The 27,558-nt window shown below is 39.8% G+C and overlaps 1 protein-coding gene across 1 annotated transcript in view; it reads right to left on the bottom strand.

Moving 5' to 3' along the window:
- Positions 1-24,211, bottom strand: part of ATP10D (ATPase, class V, type 10D) — a 45,774-nt gene extending 21,563 nt beyond the window's left edge. Inside the window, exons 1-10 of the mRNA XM_010574552.1 lie at positions 23,946-24,211; positions 22,967-23,161; positions 15,085-15,289; positions 11,051-11,136; positions 9,855-9,961; positions 8,983-9,114; positions 8,036-8,163; positions 7,637-7,889; positions 3,621-3,856; positions 2,760-2,948 (exon numbers count right to left, since the gene is read on the bottom strand). Coding sequence (XP_010572854.1) covers positions 2,760-2,948; positions 3,621-3,856; positions 7,637-7,889; positions 8,036-8,163; positions 8,983-9,114; positions 9,855-9,961; positions 11,051-11,136; positions 15,085-15,289; positions 22,967-23,161; positions 23,946-24,211 — 1,797 coding nt within the window. The remainder of the gene's footprint in view (positions 1-2,759; positions 2,949-3,620; positions 3,857-7,636; positions 7,890-8,035; positions 8,164-8,982; positions 9,115-9,854; positions 9,962-11,050; positions 11,137-15,084; positions 15,290-22,966; positions 23,162-23,945) is intronic.
- Positions 24,212-27,558: the final 3,347 nt, after the last annotated feature.

Here is a 27,558-nt window from a genome sequence, read left to right as displayed (position 1 = left end):
GGATCATCCATCCAGCCAGTTTTTTACCTAGCAAAGAGTACACTCGTCCAAGCCATGAGCCACCAGCTTCTCAAGGAGTATGCCATGAGAGACAGTGTCAAAGGCCTTGCTGAAGTCAAGGAAGATAACATCCACAGCCTTTCCCTCATCCACTAGGCGGGTCACTTGGTCATAGAAGGAGATCAGGTTGGTCAAGCAGGACCTGCCTTTTATGAACCCATGCGGGCTGGGCCTGATCCCCGGGTTGTCCTGCACATGCCATGTGAGTGCACTCAAGACGAACCGCTCCATAATCTTCCCCGGTACCGAGGTCAGGCTGACAGGCCTGTAGTTTCCCAGATCCTCCCTCTGACCCTTCTTGTAAATGGGAGTCACATTGGCAAGCCTCCAGTCATCTGGGACCTCCCCTGTTGACCAGGATTGCTGATAAATGATGAAGAGTGGCTTGGCAAGCTCCTCTGCTAGCTCCCTCAGTACTTTTGGATGGATCCCATCTGGTCCCATAGACTTGTGAGTGTCCCGACAGCATAGTAGGTCACTAACTATTTCCTCCTGGATTAAGGGGGGTATATTCTGCTCTCCATCCTTGCCCTCTAGCTCAGGGGGCAGAGGACCCTGAGGATAACTGATCTCACTATTAAAGACTGAGGCAAAGAAGGCATTAAGTACCTCAGTCTTTTCCTCATCTCTGGTGGCAATGTTCCCCTCTGTATCCAATAAAGGATAGATATTCTCCTTGGCTCTCTTTTTATTGTTAGTATATTTGTAAAAACATTTTTTGTTGTCTCTTACAATAGTGGCCAGACTGAGTTCTGGCTGAGCTTTTGCCTTTCTAATTTCCTCTCTGCATGACCTAACAAGATCTCTGTACTCTTCTTGAGTTGCCTGCCCTTTCTTCCAAAGATCATAAACTCTCCTTTTTTTCTTGAGTCCTAGCAAAAGTTCCCTGTCCATGTAATACTTCTCTTTAGAACTGTTTTAGCCATGGAACAGTGTGACATGACTTTTAAAAGTTGTGGCAAATGCAAATAAACACTTTAATTCTTGTTTTGTATTAGCAAGATACTTGTGAAGAGTAAACCAACTCCATACCCCTCACAGTAACTAGCTGCAAGTACTATTAAACATACAGTACCTTATCAATACTTTTTTAATGCCCAAATTTAAAACAAAAGACAGCTCTCATCTGATCAATGTTACAAAATAATTGGCTTACTGTTATTCAGAACAGTTAGGCAGCTAATAGCTTACAAACAAGGAACCAGGCATGCAAGGCTGACATTCATTTCTCATTACTGGTGAAGAGTTAAGAATGAGTTATCACCAGGAAGCACGTTCTCCTTTGCCACTGAAAAGCATAAAGTAAGGACAAATTCTGGCTTCAGTTCTACCAAAACTGCACACAAGTTGTAATGTGTCTCCATTCAGCACCATGGAAATAGAGATTAGGAACATCCTTTCATTGCCTCTCTCTAAGGCAACACAAACCTTCCATTGCCTTGAGCTCTTTCATGCCATTCCCTAATTATGAACTCAGAGACTTCATGCCACATTGACCCTCCCAACCTACCTACTAGTGACCTGGAGATCTCCTCCCCTGCTAGCAAAACATCCAGAAATATTATTCTCAAAAAAAGGAGAATCTTGACTGTGTATTTTTCTATATCACCTTTAAGGAATGGCTGATTAGTAACTATGAACACAGCTGCCCCATCCACACATGGACCTGTAGGCTGCCTACTATGCTTTCTGGGAATGCATGAAGCAGACTAAAATACTAGGCTTCTTTATACATAGGAGGTACTTTATACTCCACAGGATACCTTTTGGGAATGTCTTCAGCCATGGTTTTAGGTTCACTGCCTAGATGGACACCAAAATCTAGTCCTGCACGTCACAAACATTTTTTTCAAAAGACAAAAAATGAAAATCACCAGGGGATGGGGGGAAGGAAATCAAAGCTGAACTTGGAAATTATCCTGCAACACAGTCAAAATTGGTTAAAAAATGGGGTTATGAAAATCCCATCCTGACAAAAAAAAAAATTTTTGAAAAAAATAGTAGTATGTTTAAATAAATGTTAGTTTGAGTGCTCTGAAAACAACATGTGGTCTGAGGAAGACTTAAACACACTCCAGACCATTAAACCAGGGCAGTCTAGCAAATGCACTGTACATTCACGGTGAGACCACTTTATGTCATACTGCAAAGCATTTTTTCTTCAGATTATTACACGTATGAAACTTGGTCTTCCATACCCTTGCTGAAACTCTGTTTGAACAGTCAGGGAACAGGTAAGAGCATTCTCAGTTCCAATCTGGAAGTCTTCTGAGATTATTCTTATCTTTCAGACAACAATAACCTATTTGTAAAGGTAACCTGAGTGTTAGGGTACTCTTAAAGGAAGCCATGCACACACCTGGAAAAAGATAACTAGAATATAGAAAAAAATCACAATTGCAATTTAATCGCAAAATTTGTCTTGTAAAAGTTATGAACAAGTCCATACACAGAAGCAAAAATATTGAAGCCAAGTTTTTCTGCATTGGAAAAACATTACCAACATTATATTACACACTAACTCATTGTGCTCTGTGGCTTTACAGTAACTCCCTTCTTTCTAACAGGACAAACCAATAGAAGAGAAAAGGATCATTTTTTAAATGTCAGTTATTTGTTTTTTCCTTTAGTAATCAAACCAAAGGGAGCTCATTTATTTATGAATATGGCCAAATAGCCAAAAAATAAGGCCTTCTTACCTTCTGACGTGGCTGATTGGGGACTGAAACTACGACAGTATTACAGATTGCCAGAGCAAGAAAGAAGTCAGTGATGTATGTTGTCTCCAAAGATAACTTGCGGCCAGCTTCTTCTGATTGTTGATAGGAACGAGAAGAAATTTGACTGAACTTCTCCAGCAGTTGTGTGTCTGGTACAACATCTGTTTCCTATTGATGAAATGAACAAAACTGTCCATTAGGATATAAGCTTAATCTCAGTCTCTGGAGGTTAAATCAGTTACAGATGAATGAAGTGTAGAAGCTCATGCAACTTCCTTCCTGTCAGATGCTGAGTTGGTTACACTAGGAAATAGAGGAACACTCTGGTGTCTTAACCGCCTTGTGCTAGCCCAATGAAAATGGCAAAATTCATGCCCAGATGGGTAAACAGTAGAGCCTTAGTTCATAGACACTTGAACAGAGATTAAATATGATGAATGCTATTTAGACAGCTTCAGGTACAGAAGCAGAGTTTTTACTTCTTGTAACCTCCAATAAATATTGGTCATGTAGATACTTCCTACTAAAAAGAAAAGAAAATGCTAGAAACCTCTTACAAAAAAGAACAAACTGTTATTAAGATTAAACTGGTCATTTTAGCTGGAGTGATCATGGACTCACAGCAGCAAGAACCAAAGCATACACCTTTGTGACCCAATGAACATCTGCAATGTCAGCTGCAAATGGGATGCAGCCAAGCAATCATGGGAAGCTCTGGTTTTGATGGAATAGAGAAAGAGTTTCTTAAATGACAAGCACTCTGACCAAATGGGGCTAAAAAGATATTCCTTCATGAGTTACTTCAGAAATTTAGCATCAAAACCAAGAGCTTTTACTTACAATGGGGCTGCTGAAAGCAACGTGTCCTGAGTGGGGAACATCACCTTCTCCATCTTCCCTTACTAATGCAGGGTAACTACCAGACAACTGATTCAAAGACCTTCTGTTCAAAGGTTTATTCACAGCTCTGCAGTCGTGCCCCCGCCATTTTGACCTATGGGTCAAAGAGCCACACTGATGATCAGCTGAATCCTCATCCTCTGAATCCATCTCTTGATAGGATTCCAACCTCTTTGCTGTGGAAAGGGAAACAACATTACTCTTCCATGAGCAAAACCAGATCTGTTTAAACACTGCCTGGAAGTTCAGGAAACAAAATTCTGAAGTAAGAAGTTTAGTATATAGTTAAGAATAACCCACCATTTATGAAAAATAAAACCCATAACAAGCCATCACACTGACTTCCTGTTTGGGACACTGCACTTGAAGAGCAACACTCAACTGGAGTGAATCCAGAAGAGGGAGCAAGAATGGTCAGGGTTCTAGACAACATGAGCCGCATGGAAACAGTAAAATAAGCTGGAGTTAGCCTCCAGAAGGGCACATTGATAGGAGCCAAATAATAGTTTTGAAGTACATGAAGGGCACTTGCATAGAGTTTTCTATGCACACTGTGGGTAACAGAAGACACAACGGTCCCATATTGTGGCAAGACAGACACAGGCTAGGTATCAGCAAAACTTTGTCAGAGATGTGACATACTAGAACAGAATGCCTGAGAAAGCAGTGACTCGGACATCACTGGAGGTCCTGAAGAAACAAAAATATATTCATAAAGAATAACAGCAACAACTCTGCCTTAGGCCAGAGAAAGAGGACCACATCACCTCCTGATATGTTTTCTAGCCTAATTATTTTATGATGTATCAGGACTGTATGCCAGTGGTTTCACATGTACAGCTTCTCGCAGGAACTCATTGAAACTGTGTTTCTTATCATTTCTGTATTGGACACCCCCTCACACACACATACACATTTTCTGAGTATTTAACTGAAAAGCAGGTTTCAATTATAAAACTTTGTACTGACATGTCTAACACCTTTGCACCAAGGATATAAATGCAATTCTGCGCCCCACAAATCTAGCTAGGAAGATCAGTGCTGTAAAGAATCTCTGTAACAAATGGAAACACACCTATGCTATTCATGCACTTGTTAAGAACATAGCCAAGTGTTTGCACTGGTGTTCTGGGACAGTGACCCCATGCAAGAGGTTGCAATCTCAACCCAGACAGTACTGGATCACTGTACACTATTCAGCTTTCACTTTTTACCTGTCACTGTGAAAATAGCGAGCAATGAGCATACACTAGCAGTTCAATGTCTGCATTCACAAACAGCATGGAAAAACTGTTCTGAGAGCTGCGCATTGCCTATTTATTTCATTAAAGTGTGAATACAAACAATGGCATCTCCTAGGAAAAAAAAATGAACATACAGACATCCCCTGCAATGTCACTGATTCCCTATTTTTTTCTTATTTAAACTGGCAGCTACTGTATAGGAAAGAAGTGAAAAATGTGATATTATTCTGGTTTATGTGAACAGGAAACCTATCCACAGTTCAGAGTCCCCAGCTTTGGTGCTCAAAAAGAGATGGAAATAGGTTTATGATGTCACTTTTGAGTCCTCTTTCTCCTAACCAAAGCACAGGAGCTTAGCTATGTTCAGGAAATGAGCTACTGGATTTGCTAGCATGTTAAGTTCTCCCTATTTCTTGTTGTCTTCTCTTTCTGCAACATAAATGAAAGCCTCCTGCTTCTCATCCTGCCATTCTGGTGAGCCCAAGGAAAGCAGGGCGACCAGAGCTTACACCTTCCTTGGCATGCTATCTCCCTGATGTCAACATGTATTTATTAAAATAGTTCTTTTAAAAAAAAGATAGGTGGGAACATAACAAACTGTGGCTCTCCACAACTGCCAAATATAATACCCACATGTGGTAATGATGGGTAGGGATATGATGCTTTTACCAGAAAGCAGCAACAGTGACTTAGTACATGTTTGTAGAGGCAGGTTTGGACAACACATGCCCATTCCGCTATGCTTCCAGACTGTTGAGAAGCCCACATACTCTGTCTGAAGTAACATATGTGGCACCTCTTACAACACCGCACTGCTCTGCTGCCAAGGTCCAAGAGGCACATGTTACTTTAGACAGAACACTGCATGGGGGGCACCTGTATGGAGGATTATACTGAATCACAGTCATTGCTGTTGTGCGCTTCCCTCCTGTGCATCCCTTTAGCCTGGGTAATACAGATATAAATACAGAAATATATGTACAGGCTTTTGTATGCAAAAAGACTACTATCTTGCACTGCAACTCTTACTATATGTAGCAGAAGCTTTGCAAATAGCAGCTCTATGCAACTGAACAAATGTAAAAGGACTAAAACACAGGACCTCCAACATTTTTCAAACTGATTTTCAGGGCTCACATAATTTCTAGATTTGTTAGGAAGACACACATGCTTACCCTCCAGGTAAAGGACAGGGCACAGCAGGAAGTAATTATAAACATAATTAACACACTAATAGTTTTGGAAGATAACTCTAAGTGAACTACTAGCAGAAGCACTGGTAGACATACTTTCCCTGGCACAATGAGACCTGGGTCAGCCACAACTACATCATTTGCACCACTCCTTGGTTTATCTCTTCTGAAATACCTTTCCTTCCTTTAGGAAATGCTCTGAAAATATATTCTACTTTTTATTAAAATTGGTCATTCACCAAGTTTGAAGTTTAAAAATATTTCTTCTCACTTTGCTGTTGTCATCCTTCCCAGTATAATTATGCAAAGCCAAAGAAGCATCTGCGCACCTGCACCATAAAATTTTCAAAATATGTGCAGAAATTACAGTAAAAACAGTTTGTAACCATCTGCTCCTGTGACACAATAAAAGAAGGACTGAACTGATTCATTGCTGTGGCCAGCAGGGTGTGCCTTTTGCTCGCAGTTGTGAGCAGTTCTAGCTGGCAGCAAAACCACCAAAACCACAAAGGGGAGATTTAATACACAGCTGTGCTTCACGTGTCCACTTGTTAGCACCTCACCTTTGATGTCATATGGAAAACTTGCATTGCCCACCAGTAAAATAGCAAATGTCTGCAGCCACTAGTACTTACATACAGTAAAGGTAATAAAAACTTTGTAGTTTTATCTAATGAATAAAATAGCTAATTGAATCAAAGACTTCATGACACTCTGCCCAGTTTTCTCTTGTGTCTGGATTTGTATCTTCTCTTGGCTCCCAGAAAGCTTCAAGTAGGCTCTCATGAAACCTATACTGAAAGATGTTACACTATTACACAATGAGGCAGCAACTATTCAGTATCGCTGCTTGTTGACTTTTGGTCTAAAAATAAAAAGGTGTGTAAGATATAAGACACAACAGTCATTATTTTTGATGGAGATACTTATCTTTGCAGCCTTAACAGAGACATGTATACACATCTGCTTGACTTGTACCTTAACATTATTGTTAAAGCTCTGACTTCAGCATGTATCTTATTTGGGTTACTGTATCCTCAAGGGCAAAAGTATGTCAAATCAGAGCCTTAAGATACACTACATAAAGGTGGTACGCTGCTATGGCAGTCAAAAGGTTGTTTGAACCCTAAAATGCTACGTAAGCATTTGCACTCTAGTTGGGAGAAAAAAAAAAAGAAAAGATGAGAATTTTCCAATGTTCTGGGTTCTGAACATTGCAAAGACAGAAGCAAAACACAGTTGGCATGACTTCTTCCAGAGCAAGTAAAGAATACTTTGTTTGTGGTATCAAATATGTTGGAACTTAACTAGCTGCAAAGATACAGCCTTCAAGTCTCTTAACACACTATATATGAAGGGATCCTAATAATTGGGAAGGATGCATGGCTATTAGTAGGATCAGTCTGAATTCATACCTTCTGTGAGTGTGTATTGCCACACAAGTCCATCAGATCCCTATCAAAACTTTCAGCTTCTCTGAGAAAAATGACCCATTGTGAACACAGGTTTAGCGTCTTACCATTCTCCTCATGGCAATACTCCTGTCCTGCAATGCTGCATCTCCGAAAAACCATCTTATTTTCAGTGAGGGTTCCAGTCTTGTCAGAGAAGATATACTGAATCTGGCCAAGGTCTTCAGCAATATTCAGTGCTCGACACTGAATTGTTGAGTCTGTTTTCTCATGGTAAAAATCAATGTCATTCTGTATTAAATAAATTTGTCCCAATTTGACAATTTCAATCGAAACATAGAGAGAAACTGGGATCAAGACCTACCAAAATAAAACATAGGGATTAAATAAAACCAAACTCTTTGGCCAGTTACAAACATGAAGTAGCTCTACTGAATTTGAAGAGTTACTTCAAGAAAATAAATGAGATCAGAATATGACTCACGTTCAAAGCAGACCAAAGTTACCTGTAATAAAATGATCATCGTCCAGAACATATTGAACCCTGCTAATGTTGGAGGAATCGATTTCCCATCTGGCTCAGGGATGTTAAAAAAAGGTATTTCCGAATACCTACTTAACCAAATTCCATGGCCTTGAAAACAAGAACAAGATAAAGTGAGCCAGTTGTATGTAAACTGTATCACAGTTCAGGGTCATGGTGTTAGCTGTTACACACTGCAGTTCTTTCTAAGTTTTTAAACTACCATTCCATCTCTTGAGTTCTTCCTCAACAGGAACCCCATTAAAATTAATTAAGTATCAGTGCACACATGAATAAATACCTTACATGCATTTCTATCAACAGCATATCTATACAGCACATCTCAGAACTAAAGGAATACTAACTATACTTGATAAACACTTTTTTTTTCCCCCCAGAAACACCTCTGGCGATTAATTGTATTATCCTTGCTTGTCCAGGTTTTAGTTAACCTGTGAACACCATGTCATCATTATTGAGTGTAGTCTGAAGAAGTTTTTTTAAACGTTTTAAACACCTTTTTGATTTGTCATAAAAGTTAGCCTGTTTAGATTTACTCAAGCCCACTACTACTTACAAGTCCTTACAACTCTAGTCACACTAGGCCTCTCCCCACAATGCTGTACATGCATCTCATGTTACCTGAAAAATCCTAAGAGAAAGTAGGAGTTCTGCAGAGCAATTAGCGAAAGAAAAGAGAAATGAATCAGAGAAACAGGATCCAGACCTAAGAACTCGCATCAGGAATGTACTTCTTGACCACACTCCAGATTAAACATGACAACATGAACTAAAACCTGGCAGCATCCCCAACTGCTAGGGAATTACATTTTCCAAGACAGGTTGCTTAAATGATCAGCCCCAAATTATAACACTAAGCATTGTAGGCCGAGAGACGAAAACAGCAGGAGTCTGCTGATTCTCACTTACCTATCGCACCAGTTAAACACATCAAAATTAGAAGCAGAACACACCAAAGAATATCAGTGTTCACTTTTCTTTCCAATTTACTGCGCTTGTAATGCGGGCCGCTGTTATTCAGCATGGCTTTGGTTTCATGACCTGTAACCAAAACACAGGCTGAAATTCTCCAATAGCAGGCATCAGAACCACAAGTACTTTATACTTCTAAAGCTCTGGGAAATGGGACATTTCTGTTAACTAATATTTGAACAGAGATTATAAATAGGAGCAAACTAACTGCTCCTACAATATATGAATTCTGTCCTAAAGAAAACTGAACAAGCTAAACCAAAATCTGTCATGTACACATTAACTTTTATACTGTCAATAATATTCCTTCTTATAGAAACAATCTTATCCTTGATGTTTTCTATATTATTTCTAGTATTTTCTATAAAACCCTGCACCTGCATTACAACTAGCTGGCTGGATACATCATATCGATTAGTTTAAAAACCTCTGCCCTTTGATACAGAACACTGAAGAACAGCACTAACTTCAGTTTTGGACCAAAAAAACCTCCTAAGCAAGCCACGCATCTCCATGTCCACTTCAAAACCTGGGTTTACCATCACAACTAACAGATGAGGACAAGGACCTGTTCACATGGAACAGAGCTGGCCTCCCCTGAATAATGACACATATCAGTTCTTTACATTGTTAAAATAGAAACAAACTTAATTCAGACATGCATTCTTAACATTTCTAGCTACAGCTGCCTCCTGCTGGATTCAAGCTTTTACTTTCCTAATTCCCCTTTGTACAATACTGTTTCTTAGGGCACACAACTCTTATCTTGTTTGCAAGGCAATCTGTGAAAGCCAGGGTGGTTCACTAACCTGCATATACCACTATGCCTACAACAGCTTCTGTGTTTCTCACTGTGCATCCTCGGAGTAGTAAGTTCTCCTTGCTGAGGCCCACTCGATCCTTGTTTGAATGCTCGCTGGAAAAAAAGCACATTACCTCAGCTGTAGGACTCCAGCAATTACCAGTCAGGCTTTGCAAAACCATTAGAGAGCAGATTTCCCAAAGAAGCTGCTAGTCACTGACTGCCATTCTGACATTTCCGATTGGACTTTTCAAAAGAATGGCGTAACATGCATGCAGATCACCTTTGAAAATCCAGGCATATAGGCACTGTATTAAAATTTTCTTGTATTTACAAGCCTAGCATTTGCCAGCTGGCACATGAGAAGTAGGCACCGCTATTGAAAAGAGCTCAAGACAAACACTGGAAGTCTGAAAGCCTATGGCTTCTACTTGGATTGCCAACATCAGAAAAAACTTGATCAAAATATGAAACCCATTTTAAATATACTCTGAGCATCATTACTCCTGCGGCATACTTTCAGGGCAGGCAGGCACACTCTTTGTTAAGCTGTTTCCTCAGAGACTAAGATTTATATACGTTTATTTTTCTTTTTATATTTCTAATGTGTCAGGGCCCACAGGGAAGCATATAGACATTGCAACTCTCGAAAACTGAAAATCAGTCACCCCATGAAATAGTATTCTGTTTTCCCACAGTCTACAGAAAATCATAAATCTCTAAGAAAAGACACGGATAGGCACGTTGGTCAAAAGGAGTTTGATCAAGTCACTGATGGTTACACAAAACAAATCAAAGTAGGAGAGGAAGCCAGTCCTTCCCATTTCCAATTCTGAGCAATGCAGCTTGTTCAATTAGGCCATGGTCCAGACCAAATACTGTAGATATCACATGTCATTAAGAGCAGATTTGAAACAGCTATTTCAAATATGGAATACACAATTGCAAAACAGCCTGAACTAAGATGTTGAAAATATTCAATACAACATAAAAAGCACTAGCGGGCTTTCCCCATTCACAGTCAGCTGCTCAGAAAGCCCTATGAAGCTCTATTTTTTGGGCTGCTCTCAGAAATGTAGTGGTGCAAACTGACTTCTATACACAGTGTCATTATTTTTTAAAGCAAACATTACAAGCTCCTGAAAATTAGTAAGAGCACCAAAGCAAATGACAACAGTTTAAAGTGCCACCAAGTCTACTTACACAAAGCCTTGGAAGCGACTGAGGTCATTGTTAGGACTTTCACACTCTATTCTACTAGAAAATTTTTCTGGATCAATTTCAGAGACCTAAAGCCACAGAAAAAACAAACAAACAAAAAAACAAAACAAAAAAACCCAGAGAACTCAGACAAAACATGATAGAACTTAAAAACATCATCAATTCATAGGTTCAGGTATTACTATCTAACAATTTAGCTTCAAAACTGTAAGCTGCTGGTGGTGTTGATGGATCTGCTACCCAGTGTAAATCAGATTTACACAGCATGGAAGAACTTCCTAGTAAATATCAAACCCTGGCAAATATCTATTGAATTGCTGGTATTTTGAGAACACTGAAGAGGAGAAAATGGGGGGAAGAGTGAGGAAGAAGAAAAAAAATGCAATAAGAACATCTGAAAAGCAGAGATTTCCCACAGGTTTTTCCATGATAGAAAAAAAAAAAAAGGCACTATCTTCTGCAAGCAGAATTTCTTCCAAACAGCCATTGTTTCTGATACCATGACCAGGATGCTATCTGTGCTAAAACAAAGAAAGCAGGTAGATGTAATTGAATACATCTTCTACATAATTACAGGTCTCGGAGAAGGCTGCACTCCCACAATTGGATGACTTCACACTAGCAGAATAGTAACTGTGAGGTCAAAACACAATCCTGTAAGTAGTATTTGAAACTCAGAAGTCAGAAGACATAATATTATTAACACATACTTTGTTGACTTGATTAAAAAAAATTTTTTTGCTATGTTTTGCTGTACTGATTTGTTGCACTGTATTAACCTCAAGTCAATATGAACACAGCCTTAGACAGATAGATACCTTCAGTCTCTTTGTAAATTTAATTAACTATGAAAGACCTCTCCCTCCACTGACCTTTCTCATGTTTATTTGTACAGGAAGTACATCATTTCTGTAAAATGTTAGACAGTATAATTGATTCATGCTTTTCAAGCATTTCACATGGTACAAGGATTACACAAAAAAAGAGCACAAAGAGAATAAGAACTACCACCAAAAGGAAGTAAAATAGCCAAAGCAGTTGATTTTTTTCTTCTACAGCCTGGAAACCATCTCCAGATATGTATTTCTGGTGAAAGCATCTTATTTTTTATGGACAACTAAACCATTTGACTTGGTCAAACAATTTGTAATAGCAGTGAATGTGTTAGTAGGAGCTTCTTGCAATATACCTTGAAATAACAACCACAGAAACTCGGGGTGTAACCTATAGTGGGCACAGAAGTTACGTCTACGCTCTGCCAGTATAAAACAGAGGTGACAAAAACTATGTCCAAAACCAGGTATGTTGATATGGGCAGTCAGATCTTCCTGAACTATAAGTTTATGGTCTATATTTCTTCATTATAATCTTAACTTTGAAAAAGCAAATATTGAGAGTAGAAGATTTTGCACCTTATTTCTTGAGATGCTTTCCTATGTTTCTTGGCACAAAAGAGAAGATTTTCTATGTCAGAATTAAAATTACTTGGATTTTGTGTAAAGGTCCCTAAAGACAGGGGACAATAAAGATGGGAACTGAGTAAGGTAGCTGGGAGTGATAGTCCCTGCATCACTCTCCCACTGGAATGGGGAAAGAGGCAGCTTCCCAAGGCCATGCCTGCTACTTTGGCTGTACTGTGTTCCAGACAAACTATATGGTTTGATAATATAGCATGGAAATGGAGTAGGTGCACAGCCAAGGTGAAAGAAAAGAGATGGCAACTCCTTTCATCAACTTTGCTTCTTAGGCTGCCTGGAAGAAAAGGACAGCACTTTCCTCTCCACTAGGTTTGAGGATGCTGCAGCTAGGACTAGATTCAGTCATTGACCACCTAGGCTGAGAAAGAACTGATGAGCGCAGTCCTGTGGCCTCTCTTATGATGTGACAGAAAACATTCACTGCTCACAGTGACTTAGTGCTATTGGCATATTAGCTTCTCCACCTCAGTGAACCTGCGCTTGGTTCAGCTAACCATGAGATGTGGGAAAGCAGATTAATCCCTTCTTAAAGGGAAGCAACATTTGAGTGTCTTGAAAGCAGCAGAGCTATATCACTTTGTTCACTAAATAGCTCATTATCCTCAGGGAGCAGGTCCTCAGCTGTTTTGTGTATTTCTCTATGAATGCCAAGATGGTTGGAGACACTGTGTTCTGCGCCTTGTTACCCTCTGTTACCTAAGAAGCCTTGAGTTACTTTCCCAATTTCTTTCCTGTTGTCATTTAAGCATTAAAAAAAAAAAGCTATTCTAAGTTGCCAAAAAATAAATTAGACTATGAGAGTTTCAGCTCCTGTTTCATGCTTTAATTTTTCCTTGCCTTCTCTTAAAGGAATCCCAAGTGCAAGAACAGGTGCCCCACTGATAACCTTTTTCATTGTGTTTCTACTTGCTCAGTCGCAAAGAAGTGGGACATAACACACCTGCAGATAGGTTAAGTCTTTCTAGTCTTTGTCTTCAGATGTTGTTTAATTTGATGTAGTTTATTGCTATTCTTCTGAGCTTAAGAAATGGAGAGGTCAGGCAGTCAGCCTCTTACACAGCACTGCCAGTCTTATTCACCCTGAGTTTATAAGGACAAAGCCTCTGGCTGAAACTCAGCTGGCAGGGCACTAAAGGTCTGTGAAGTTGACCATGGCTCTATATTCAGAAACCAGGCAGTCCTGACAAGAAGATCCTACAATGAATGACTTTTTTTTTTAAAGTAAGTCTTAAATGGTGAAGGAATTGTCACCTTTTTTGGACAGTATGACTCTTCCCAGCATTTTGGTGCAAGTTTTCTAGAAACAGAGAAAACTGTCTCTTTCTTGAGTGAGACTGAAATCAGATCTTGGTAGCAGGAGCTGGTATAAGATCAGGGCCACCTCAATATGATGTAAGCCTGTAGAATCATTTGAATTTTGCCTTGCATAATGATATGTATATACAGAAAGATCAAACAGTCCTTTCTGCCTTATTGTTTTAAGAATGCATGTGACTGTAAGGGGATAAGAAACAGCTTTGCTCATGGATATCACATCATGCCTTTGGTATTCCCATACTTGCTAAGTAACAGGGGAGTCTTAATGCACAACAAGGTACTCCTCCTCACTTCCTCACCACTGCTGACAATTCAGAGGCAGGTCAGGTAATTTTATCTCCAGAGGACTGAACAGTCTGTTCTTATGGACAGCACAGAGTCTCCCTGCTGTTGTTATCAGCATGGTGTTTCAGCAGCAAAATTCAGTTTCAGGTGTGCTGCAGAAACGCCAGGAGTCTCTGTTCTTTTGACATCATTTTCTTTGTGCCGGCCTCCAGCATTTTGTCTGCTAGGTATAATACTAAATAAAGTTTATTTGTCTGGTATTAAAGCAATGGCAGTCATCTCTTCAGTATCCGAAAAGGCTTTTATGAATTACTTATAAAGCCTTAACCATGTGACTTCCATGGCTGAAAAGCACAGATCCACCTATTTCCCACCACTGCTTGGTACGTGTAAACTCTCTGAGTCCCAGTGATGCTCAGTCTTGAAAGGGAGAGATGACTCAGTTAATGCTTTTCACAGTAGGCTTGTAGCAGAAAAATTCTAAGAGTTCCAAAGGTTTTATAAATCCTTGAAGGACTAGAATTGGAGCTAAAAATACATTTGCAATATGAAAAAAACAGTGAAAGAGAGAAGATAGTATCTGCTCCTCTCTCTAGGTCTTTATACACCACAGAATTCCCTTCTAAAAAACTCCAGTTTCTTACCCATGACATGATACGCACCATAAATGACTTCTTGACATTTACCTGGATAGTTATTTTTACTGGCTTATATTACTTGAAATAGATCTCTCTTTCTTTGGGTTAAGTGAACATGCAAAGATTTGCTCAAAAATAACTCAAGCAATGAATTAGAACTATGTTACCTAGCTGTTTTGTTTTCAGATGGGGATTGCTGTGCTATCAAGAATTAGGCATTCTAGAGGGCTGGGTTGTTTTTTAGTTGACCATCTGTCATGACAACTTTCTCACGCCCCTAGAAATGCACAATTATCACCTGCTCTGAATATCCTCTCACCACCTGCCTCTGCTTTAGATTGGTTTCTCCATCAAGGCCTGCTGTTTCAATGTAACAGATCCCATCCAGGTCACTAGAATATAACAGCACCATGTCAGCAGGAATTATTTCGTTACTTGAAAGCCGGATGAAGTCCCCAACATTGACATTTTTCCAGCATTCATCTATGTATTTCTTCTCCTTCCTGAAATACAGATAAAAACAGTAATTTTTATAAATGCATAAACTGAAAGCTTAGACAAACACACTGTAACTAGAAAATTACTCTAATAGTTAATTTATGCTTCCAAGTCATTAAAATAAACTCTGATGAGATAGTCTATTAGCTTAAGGTGAATATAATTACAAAGAATCAGCTCTGGGGTCCAAGCCCTGTTTTTCTGGGAATTACATTTCAGGCACTCTCCCAGAATTATTTTAGCCCTATTTAAAATTCAGCCCACTTGCTTCTTGTATTTTCATTATTTCAATAAAACAAACAGTGTTTTCAGATTTCTCTTTGGGTCACCACTTTTTCTTGCAATTATGCAGCCAAGAACAGCATATCTTTTTCCCTTCTGATAGGGCCTTTCAAAAATGTCTGTCTCCCAAGATGATGAACATCTACCAGTAAGCAAAGAATATTCAGCAACCCCTTCACTGATGCTCTGAATATAAAATACTTGTATTTACAGGCTTTTAAAATATGTTTTCCATTAATTTTGAACGTAAGGTACCAAGATTCTATAATACTTAGGGAAGTCAATAAAAGCTCAGGCCCGTCAGCATTGAGCTGAAATTCTTTATTAATATGAAATATCCAGGCATGACGTATGTAAGTTTGAACTGCTTTCAACTTTCTTTTTATAGCTGCTGTTCTGTCCTCAGATGAGATGAAGAATCTTCCTTTTATGTAATCACAGCAGTTTATTGCAAACACAATCAAGTTTAGAGTCGTGAATAGGCTGGATGCACGGTAATAAGCAGTGCTTGATGAGCTAGCACACTAGTAGGCTCCTGCAACATGGGTGATGAAACACACCTACAGTTGCTGTTGCAAACACTGCACAGGTCTGGGTGCAGTACATTTTTGCACGAACTATTAATGCCCTCGGTGACTGCCTGGCTTTTCTGCCTTACACAGACTAACCCAAGAGCTATGTTTAAAGAGAGGAGCGTGCGCTCTCCACAGTCTTCTTTTCTCAGTCGTCTAGATTAGGGTATAGTCCAGGCTGTGCTAGGGCTGTCTTCCACGTTCTGCTTCCTTCCCCGCATCTCATTCTAAGCTGGCTGAGAAGAGAAACAGACTCACACCAGTGAGTTGGGAAGTGCACCTAAGCTTCTACAGTGCAGACATAAGCTAACAAGTTTTACAACATGGCCATTGCGTGTAGACTGGCACTTACCTACTAGCTTTAATCAAAGTGCTAGCTGTGTAAAATGCTTCTGATAAATAGTAAAATAGAAACAGACACTTCTAATGACAAAGAAAATATCAGAAAAATATTCCCTGTATAAAGCTTTGCACCCATACCTTTCAGACCTGCATTATCTGACAGTACCCTTTTGAAAATGCTGGTCTACAAACAGAAGGCACAAAGCCCACACAATTAATCAGTGTACTGATGACAATTTCTCTAGTGAAGATAAGGTGGAGGTAGTTATATTGCTTTCAAATTGCAAACAAAGCAAAAACAGGAAGCAACAAAAGCTGACATAAAATGAAACCAATATCAGCCACATCTGCTTTCTCCTTAAGATGCTCATCACTAGTTTTCTACACAGAAGGAAAACTGGCACAACGGAAAGCATGTAAAACTTAATTAAAGCTTGTCGTGGTTTAACCCCAGCCAGCAACTAAGTACCACGCAGCCGCTCACTCACTCCCCCCCCCCCAGTGGGATGGGGGAGAAAATCAGGAAAAGAAGTAAAACTCATGGGTTGAGATAAGAACAGTTTAATAGAACAGAAAAGAAGAAACTAATAATGATAATACTAATAAAATGACAACAGCAATATTAAAAGGATTGGAATGTACAAATGATGCCCAGTGCAATTGCTCACCACCCACCGATCGACACCCAGCTAGTCCCCGAGCGGCAATTCCCTGCCCCCAGTCCCCCTAGTTCCTAAACTAGATGTGACGTCCCATGGTATGGAATACCCTGTTGGCCAGTTTGGGTCAGCTGCCCTGGCTGTGTCCTGTGCCAACTTCTTGTGCCCCTCCAGCTTTCTCGCTGGCTGGGCATGAGAAGCTGAAAAATCCTTGACTTTAGTCTAAACACTACTTAGCAACAACTGAAAACATCAGTGTTATCAACATTCTTTGCATACTGAACTCAAAACGTAGCACCTTACCAGCTACCAGGAAGACAATTAACTCTATCCCAGCTGAAACCAGGACAAAGCTACAGCCAGGCCTATCACAAGATGGATGGATTCAAACAACACTGCAGGAATTAACTTTTCATACCAGTATATTTCCCTGAAAATAAAAGGGAGTTGAAGGAAAAATTTCTGAACTAAATTGACAAAAAACAACCTAATAATAGAGATAAACAGGAAAAGGGAAGGAAGATTTCCTGAAACAGGATGTGACTCTCAGCTACTGAAGGTATGACTTAAGCTTTGATAGCTGCAAAGGTGCTGACAAAGTAAATCTATTCAGGAGATTAAGCAAGCTGAAAACCAGTGATTTTTTTGTTTGTTTGTTTAGAACTGCACCCTCAGGTATTGAAAACTACATCAGCATAACTTTTTGTGTAGGCCAATTTACCCTGCTATGAAGGCCAAGTGAGTCCATTTAGGGTACAACACCAACCGGAGCAGAATGCCCTATCACTCAACAATGGCACCCTTTTACATCACCCTCCAAACAGGATGGAAAGGATATGAGAACCCAGAAGGGTGGTGGGAGAAAATTACCTCCACAGCCAACTTGTATCTAGAACAGTTAGAGAAAGGATGGAAACAGAAAGGTAAGCAAGACAAAATAAGCTCATGAACAAAGCAAGCAATGGCATCACTAACGAAGTAAGAGAAAAATATCACGTCAAAAGTTGTCAATTTTTGCCACTGACTTCTACAGGAATTTTTCAAAGCAAAATGGAGCTTGCAAAACCACGGAAGTATTTGGAAATTAAAGATTTTGCAACAACGCAACCCTTTGATTTATCCTGGAAGTAACTATTTACTAAAGATTAAAAAAAGGAGAAAAATGCTGCTACTCTCACATCTCTCTATTTTTTCTAACTACCACATATTTAATGAAAAACTATGAAAACCTATTTGTCTGTGCTGCCAGTGTTGAGATCAGCCTTCAGGAGATGGCAAATATCATAGAATCATACAAACATTTAGGTTGGAAAGGTTTAGGTTTAAGATCATCGAGTCCAACCATAAACCTGACACTACCAAGTCCACCACTAAACCATGTCCCTAAGCACCACATCTACATGTCTTTTAAATGCCTCCAGGGATGGTGACTCAACCATTTCCCTGGGCACCCTGTTTCAATGCTTGACAACCCTTTCAGTAAAGAAATTTTTCCTAATATCCAATCTAAACCTCGCCTGGCACAATTTGAGGCCATTTCCTCTTGTCCTATTGCTTGTTACTTGGGAAAAGAGACCAACACTCACCTCGCTACAACCTCCTTTCAGGTAGTTGTAGAGAGCGATAAGGTCTCCCCTCAGCCTCCTTTTCTCCAGACTAAAAAGCCCCAGTTCCCTCAGCTGCTCCTCATAAGACTTGTTCTCTAGACCCTTCACCAGCTTGGTTGCCCTTCTCTGGACATGCTCCAGCACCTCAATGTCTTTCCTGTAGTGAGGGGCCCAAAACTGAACACAGGACTTGAGGTGCAGCCTCACCAGTGCCCAGTACAGGGGAACAACCACCTCCCTGCTCCTGCTGGCCACACTGTTTCTGATACAGGCCAGGATGCCGTTGGCCGCCTTGGCCACCTGGGCACACTGTTGGCTTGTATTCAGCCAGTTGTCAACCAGCACCCCCAAGTCTTTCTCTGCCGGGCAGCTTTCCAGCCACTCTTCCCCAAGCCTGTAGCGCTGCATGGGGTTGTTGTGACCCCAGTGCAGGACCCGGCACTCGGCCTTGTTGAACCTCATACAATTGGCCTCGGCCCATCGATCCAGCCTGTCCAGATCCCTCTGTAGAGCCTTCCTACCCTCGAGAAGATCAACACTCCTGCCCAACTTGGGGTCAGTTGCAAACTCACTGAGGGTGCACTTGATTCCCTTGTCCAGATCATTGATAAAGATATTAAACAGAACTGGCCCCAATACTGAGCCCTGGGGAACACCACTTGTGACCAGCCACCAACTGGATTTCACTGTATTCACCACAATTCTTTGAGCCCAGCCATACAGCCAGTTTTTTACCCAGCAGAGTACACCCACACAAGCCATGTTTCTCTTTTAAATCGCTACCTATTTAATAAACGTGGGACTGAAAGTGTATGATGCTTCTTTTTTCTTGATGCACCTGGACAAGTCCCACTTTCTTTTTGCCCGGCTGGAGTCTGGGAGAGGAAAGGAAAGCCAAAGGTAAGGAAGAATCTTGTAGAAAGGATTATTCTTTTCAGACCTCAATTCCATAAAGAAAAACTGGATATGAAATTATATCTGGATTTCAAATATATACAATGATTTGCATAAGCATGCATTTATAAAGAACAGTAATTATAACACATCTAGATGCAAGGCTTGGAATGAAACAAATATATTTGAGAGGTCTGCAGAAGAGGGAAGAGAGGAAAAATGTATCAGCCAGCAAAGTTACCCATCCATCATGTGCATATTCTTTACCCAATTCAGCAGAAAGTCAGACAAAAAGTATAACTGTCTTTAGTAGTAGGTCAGTGGGGGCATAAATGGATTCTTCCATCATAATCACCTCATCACAGATCTAGACTGAAATGACACCAACAACATGATTTTAACAGATGCTCAAACAGAAGTGCCTTCATACTTTGTGATTCATGGCTATTTAAATAAGATCCTACTACTTTAAAATGGTAACTTGCTCAAAAGGCACAAGGACTTGATAACTAAGTATTAACATCATAGCAACAATTACAAACTAAGTTAAGTGCACATTAGGACATTTTATCATTTACTGATTACGTTTTATCACAAGGGAGGGATAACACAGAAAAAAATTCCCCAAACATTTTAAGCAACATTATTTTATTTTATCATGTTTTCAAGACAGAAATAAGCCTTCCTGGAAAAATCAGCTTCAGGCTCTGTGTATTTAAGGCCAAATACAATAACTCTGATCTATCAAATGGATACATTCCAGAACTCCAAAAAGTAGCAGGCTGAAAACTCTGAAACTATGGATGTCATACATTTGCTATAAGCAAGAGCAAACGGTGGGGGAGGGGGTGGGGGCAAAATCAGATTTGTCAAAAAAAGCACAGGAACTAGCATCTAGTTGCTCAGATAGATTTATGAAGGCACTGAGACTGGCACATTTTGTCATGGACAACAGAGCACAGTGAAACTAGTTTCTGTTACGAACACTGTATAAATGCAAACCTCACAAGAGTTCCTGAAAATGCTTCATGCATATTATCTTCAGATACAAACAGGTGGCCTACCAGCTTTCAAGCATGACAACTATTGCTTTGTTACTTTGAGATACCAAGAAAAGCCATTATATCAGGCAGTTGTCTCAGTAGCCAAGTAGGCATCAATATCTGACGTGTAAGTAAAATTATACAGACGGCATGCACAACTTCTCCAGATGAACAAATGCATAGTAAGAAAATAACTGGAAATTGTATTCAACATTAGCTAGTTCTTCATCATGTTTACAATTGATACGACTGTGCTTGATTAAATGCATGTACTGGAAGAATCATTACAATTTCTAAGGGATTCTTGTTAAACCAGAAATTACAAATCCTAATGTGAGATTAATGGAAGTTTAAGATAAATCAGCTCACACGTAGTGAACAATCATTTTTGTACCAGTAAGACTTGATTCTCCTGAACCATGCCTTCAAGCTTATTTTTAAAATCAGATTACACTATGTAAAATAATTCATGATAAAGAAACTTAGGAGGAAAAAAAAGGTACAAAACCTAAATACTTATAGGTACAAAAAAGAATTCTTACACATGACTAATATGGCCACTGATTGTTACACGTTTTTGGTGACAGGGAAGGAATCAAGCCAGAAAAGAAAACAAGTTCAGAAATTAATGCTGCTTCATTGACATTGGTATGAGATTGCAAGTAAAACAGAGTTTTCAGGAATATGGGTACTGAATGCTTCAGCTTTCTGGCAATGAATTCTTTCAGGGTACATGACAATTTATAGCAGAAATAACCCTGCTTCTCCCTTAAGCCTTCTCTGCAGACATGAAAAAGAAAGAAAAGGTTTATCTTCCCTAATAGCCCAATTACTTACTTGTTTCAAGCTCAAATTTTTATAGGTTCAATACAAAGTTTCTGGGAAAGCTGCTATATATATTCATGTTTGCAGAACAAAAAGCTGTTTGTTTTTCCTTTGATGATACAAAATGATAGTCCAGACTTTTTCTATGGTTATGAGCTAGCTCTTAAAATACCAATATAGAATGGTAAATGCCAGAAAGCTGGAGATTACATCTTCTGAGTAATATCACAATATATTTAATGGTTATGTAGTACCAGATTGCCAACCTGCTGCACGGGCTAATTAAGGTCATGTCTACAGTACAGAGTTTAGGGTTTGGCATAACCAGCTAGCATATTAAGATTTTAGAAATGTTTATTTTCGGTGTATTGCCTTCACTAGGAAAAGGTGTGCCTTTAATGGAAAGAGGGAGCTTTAAATGTGGTTTGGCATTACAGCAACTACCGTATGTTACTGCTCAGACCTTATCGAATTTGTTAAGGTGTCTAACTGCCAATCAATCCTCTCCTACAAGTGCTAGTTATGATGGCTACTACAACACATGAAAAGTGACATTTTTCAAAACACTTGTTTCCCTGCATGACCACAGAGCATGCAAGAAAGAAAAAGGGTTCACAATACTTCCTTTATCTTTGTATTTTACAGGCTTTGAATGAGTGTCAGAAGATCCTTTTGTGACAGGTAAAAAAAAAAAATTATGTGGGCAGCACTGCTATGCACTAAAAGAAGTTTTTTGCCAGTTAATTTAGAATATGATCAGTTTGCCTTCCTGTCTTCTTATTATCCATGCATAATAACTGCCTGTCAGCAAACCTCTCACCACTAGCACGCTCCACTCCAGACCTGCACCTACACACAGTCTGCAATACTGCAGTCCTGCACTGTAGTGGAACAGATGCTAACATTTGTACCAAACTATGATGCACTCAAACAGAAAATGATCTCATTCTGTTTGGGGAAATGTTATTACATTATGAGTACATCCTGATACCATTAGTGAGCTGTACCAATATTGTTGTAAATTAGCAACCCCTGAATTTCCATGATGCTTACAGTGATTTTAGAAGAAATAAAAATACACCTTTCAAAATAAATGCTAGGTATGACAATGCTCAACTAGTCAAACTACCTTGGTTAATACAGTACAAACTCATGCATGAACACTCTTGCCTCAACCAAAGAATAATTTTTTTTCAGCAAATTTTATACTAATTTGATATACATTTAGCAAAACTGGTGAGCAAGACTCACCTGGACTAGTCCCTGAGCAGCCTGATCTAATTAGACTTGCTTTGAGCAGGGGGTTGGACTAGATGACCTCCAGAGGCCCCTTCCAACTTAAATTATTTTATGATCTCTAGGCATCCAGAAAGTAAACCAAAAGATTTATCAACAACTTTTTCACATATACTCATAATCAAATAATAACAATAAACCAGAAAGACTGTTCTGTCTTACCTGCTATATACTTTGGTTAGTAAGTTGTTTATCTGTTTATCCATTTTGTACTTTGAGTAATCTTCCAGACCATCTTTCACTGCAATAATTGTCAGAACCACTACTAGAGGTAGCATTGTAATTTCTTTTTGGAAGGCTTCCACCAGAGGAACCCAATTGAGGACAACTAGAAATAGGAAATACAAATTGGCAACTCTGAAACAAAGAGAAAACATAGGAGTTAGCTGTGCTAGCAGACAGTCATCCTTCTTCCCCCACTCCATGCTATACAGACACTTAAGTTAGCAGTAATTTATCTTTTCTTCACCCCCAACTGCAATTTAAAAACTAAGTATCCAGAACTCTGTTTTCACTCTCCAGTCAATAGATTATTTAGCTGCACAGTTGCTTAATATGCATGATCAGAAGATGCAGAAACCAAGAGTTTTCCTGTATTTTCAAAACTGTCCTCCAGGCATATGTCTTCTAGTGAGGCTTTGGTGAACTTGCACTTTCTCAAATTGCCGGGTCTTTTAAACTTAATTTTATCATCTCCTGGGTGAGATGACGTTTTTAAAAGGGACCCATCCTACAACCTTCCCTGCGTAACTTTACAAATCAGCAGTCCTCCAAGCAGAAGGAGGATTAAAAAAATTGGCAACAGAGGAAGAAATGAGGGAAGAGGAGAAGTACATTTGCAGGAAATTAGATTAAAATCCTACTGCAGATTGCTGCATGGCAGTGCTCCACGAGTAAGGAATATTTCAGTAATCCGAAGAACAGAGTTAGTGTAAATTACATAATTACTATGGATAAAAGGATAGCCCTATGCTGATGATACTCAAGAGACTATGGCCAAATAACAGAGATCTTTTCAAAAGTGACAGGCAGGTCAAGAGGAAGAATAATTTTTTAATACCCATCTATATGGTTATACACACATTTAAATAAAAGGATTCCACTTCAGAAGAGTTACCACAATCAAAAAGGAGTTAATTACCTGTGAAATTGTTCAAATAAATTCCGTGGTAAAAAATTCAATAAAGTATACTTAGTAGTCCGTATTTGGTTGTTCATGTACAGTTTTGATACTTTTTCATACTCTTCCTTAAAATGTCCCAAACAGGGTATCACTATCCTATGTTTGCCAGTAGTTTTTGATGACTGATAGCACTTGTTACTTGAATTGCTGCTGCTACCTTCTCTGCCCTCTGTAGATATCAGTCGCTGCCAACGGTATCGGGCCCAGCGGATGGGATCTGCCATTGCACCCAAAACGCTTTATAATCCAAGGAGCGTTCTCTATCTAGAAACACGTTAAAACACAACAAGTTAAATAATAATTCCATAAAGGCTTTTCAACTAAAAAGTCACAGTTACAGTTTTGAATAAGCCTAGGAAAAAAGTCACTTCCATGTTTTGATTTAAAAAAGCCCAACAGAAAGTAATAGTTATCTTTATTATGAGTTATGTGAGGTCTGGAACCCCTGCTTCAAAGGTTGAATTTACCAGAATTTCATCTACCCTTTCAGGATCCTAGAGTTTGATTACTCTGTTTAAAATGCACAGTATTTTTGTAATGGCACCTTTTGTGGTTTAATCCCAGCCAGCAACTAAGCACCACACAGCTGCTCACTCACTCCTCCCAGCTCCCAGTGGGATGGGGAAGAGAAGTAAAACTCATGGGTTGAGATAAGAATGGTTTAATAACTAAAGTAAAAGAAAATACAACAACAACAGGAATATAACAAAAAAAGAGAGATAAATAAAACCCAAGAAAATACAAGTGATGCACAACGCAATTGCTCATCACCCACTGACCAATGCCCGAGCAGCGATCTGCCCCTTCTGGCCAATGCCCCCCAGTTTATATACTGAGCATGATGTTCTATGGTAGGGAATATCCCTTTGGCTAGTTCAGGGCAGCTGTCCTGGCCATGCTCCCTCCCAGCTTATTGTACACCTGCTTGCTGGCAGAGCATGGGAAACTAAAAAATCCTTAACTTAGGATAAGCACTACTTCACAACAACTAAAACATCAGTGTGTAATCAGCATTATTCTCACACTAAATCCAAACCACGCTGTACCAGCTACTACGAAGAAAACTCTATCCCAGCTTAAACCAGGACAGCACGTCATGTAAGCAGCCCACCCACCAGTTTCGCATGCTGCAGCATGGTGAAAAAATCAGACAAGCTGTTAATTCTGAAGAGAACAGCATTTTGAAAGGAATCCTTATCTCAGACACTGCAGTCCTTGCTCATGGTTCACAAGCTTTATTAAACTCAGGAATCAAAAATATAGTAATAGGCATCTGAGTGGCATCTTGACAACACCAAACTATGTGGTGTGGTCGACACACTGGAGGGAAGGGATGCCATCCAGAGGGACCTTGACAGGCTTGAGAGGTGGGCCCCTGCAAACCTCATGAAGTTCAACAAGGCCAAGTGCAAAGTCCTGCACATGGGTCAGGGCAATCCCAAGCACAAATACAGGCTGGGTGATGAGTGGATTGAGACCAGCCCTGAGAAGAAGGACTTGGGGGTGTTGGTTGATGAGAAGCTCAACATGACCCAGCAATGTGCATTCACAGCCCAGAAAGCCAACCATATCCTGGGCTGCATCAAAAGAAGTATGAGCAGCAGGTCAAGGGAGGCAATTCTCCCCCTCTCCACTCTCATGATACCCCACCTGGAGTAATGCATCCAGCTCTGGGGCCCCCAACATAAGAAGGACATGGACCTGTTGGAGCAAGTCCAGAGGAGGGCCACAAAGATAATCAGAGGGCTGGAGCACCTCTCCTATGAAGACAGGCTGAGAGAGTTGGGGTTGTTCAGCCTGGAGAAGAGAAGGCTCTGGGAAGACCTTATAGCAGCCTTCCAGTACCTAAAGGGGGCCTACAAGAAAGATAGAGAGGGACTTTTTACAAGGGCATGTAGATATGGGACATGAGGTAATGCCTTTAAACTGGAAGAGGGTAAATTTAGATTAGATGTAAGGAAGAAAATCTTCACTGTGAGGGTGGTGAGGCACTGGCACAGGTTGCCCAGAGAGGTTGTGGATGTCCCATCCCTGAAGTGTTCAAGGTCAGGCTGGATGGGGCTTTGAGCAACCTGGTCTAATGGAAGGTGTCTCTGCCCATGGCAGGGGGGTTGGAACTAGATGACCTTTAAGGTTCCTTCCAACCCAAACTATTCTATGATTCTATGGGTACAGCCTTAGACACAAAGTGAGAAATGGCCAGTGAAAGGCACTAAGTTGCTATCATGAACAAAAGAACTCTTCCTATTGAATTAGAAATAGGTTTGAGAATTTTTACCAGCTGGTAGAGGATGAATAAACTTCATGCCAACTCTTCTCCTCTATTCACCTTAGCTAAGCTGTAGCAATCTACCCAGGAATTTGTTTTCCTAAAGAAAGCCAAAGTTCATACAGATAGGTGATACTTTATCAAACCACCCAATGCAGTCAGAAAAGGATTTTTACGCACAAACCATGCTTTAATAGAAGCTCAAAACTTCTGGTTTTTACAGTGAGTTTTTTTTACAATTTACGAATTTTTTTTACAATTAATAGTTGCTACATTTCTTGTACTACTTCTTCCATAGAACAGCTCATCTTATATTTTTTTATAACTTGTGTGAGCCCCAAATCATCAGTACAGCTACTTCTTGCTGCAGATTACTTTCCTTCCATCTGTCTTACTATCTGCATGAATAATAGCAAAATTTTTTACTAAATCCTCTTCCTAAATTCCACACAAAAGCTGCCTCTAAAACTTGCTGGGTCTTTCTAAATGAAATTTCTTTACTACAGCAGTCATCAAACTAATCCTGATTTTGGCTTCAATCAACTTAGACTTATATTCATGTGGTATCTTTTTCTCCGCCATTGACAAAAATGCCACTCTGTGCTGCTCAGATTCCTCCAAAATGTTGTTGTAAAAAGTTATTTTCCAAACTATCAATTTGACACCATTGTATCTTCTCTTACATATCTTCCTTGATTTTTCCTTTCTTCTATTACAATTGCAGAAGTCTCGCAACATGGGCACAGTGTCCTCAGCAGGTCACCCAGCAATGAGGTAGTATTAATATATGTACCTCAACCCATTCTGTTCTTAAAAAGAAGATTCTGCAAACTTCCTAAAAAGCCTGGTCCACTATGTCACTACCGTTTAGCTAGAAAGCTTTCCCCTAATGTCTAAGTGGTGTCTTACTCTCATCAAATTAAGATGGTACATTTTTGTCCTATCATCACTAGATGTGGATAGTTATTGACTGTTACAATCTTAATGTCTTGGAAGACTGTTACCACGAATGTGAAACTCATATTCCTATTTAGAAACCATGACCTGCATGTGAAGGGAGAAGAGGAACAAGGAGGGAGAAACAAACCTCTGTATAGCATCTCCTCTCAGCATGCCCCAGCAGTTCCCACACAAATTACTGTTCTCCCAAGGCCCTTCTGTAGTGCTTCCCCAGGCAACGTAAGGGACCAGTCTGAGAAAAAGAGACTTTCCTTTTTTCTCAGTGCTAAACCTTGTGCTCCCCGTAACCATCAGACTACCAAAGGCATGCAACCGCTGCACAGGAAGGCAGCTATGTCCAGA

This window comes from Haliaeetus leucocephalus, unplaced genomic scaffold (genome assembly GCF_000737465.1).
Source record: "Haliaeetus leucocephalus isolate CR32 unplaced genomic scaffold, Haliaeetus_leucocephalus-4.0 Scaffold439, whole genome shotgun sequence".
Taxonomy (NCBI): domain Eukaryota; kingdom Metazoa; phylum Chordata; class Aves; order Accipitriformes; family Accipitridae; genus Haliaeetus; species Haliaeetus leucocephalus.
This window is presented reverse-complemented; position numbering and strand designations above follow the sequence as displayed.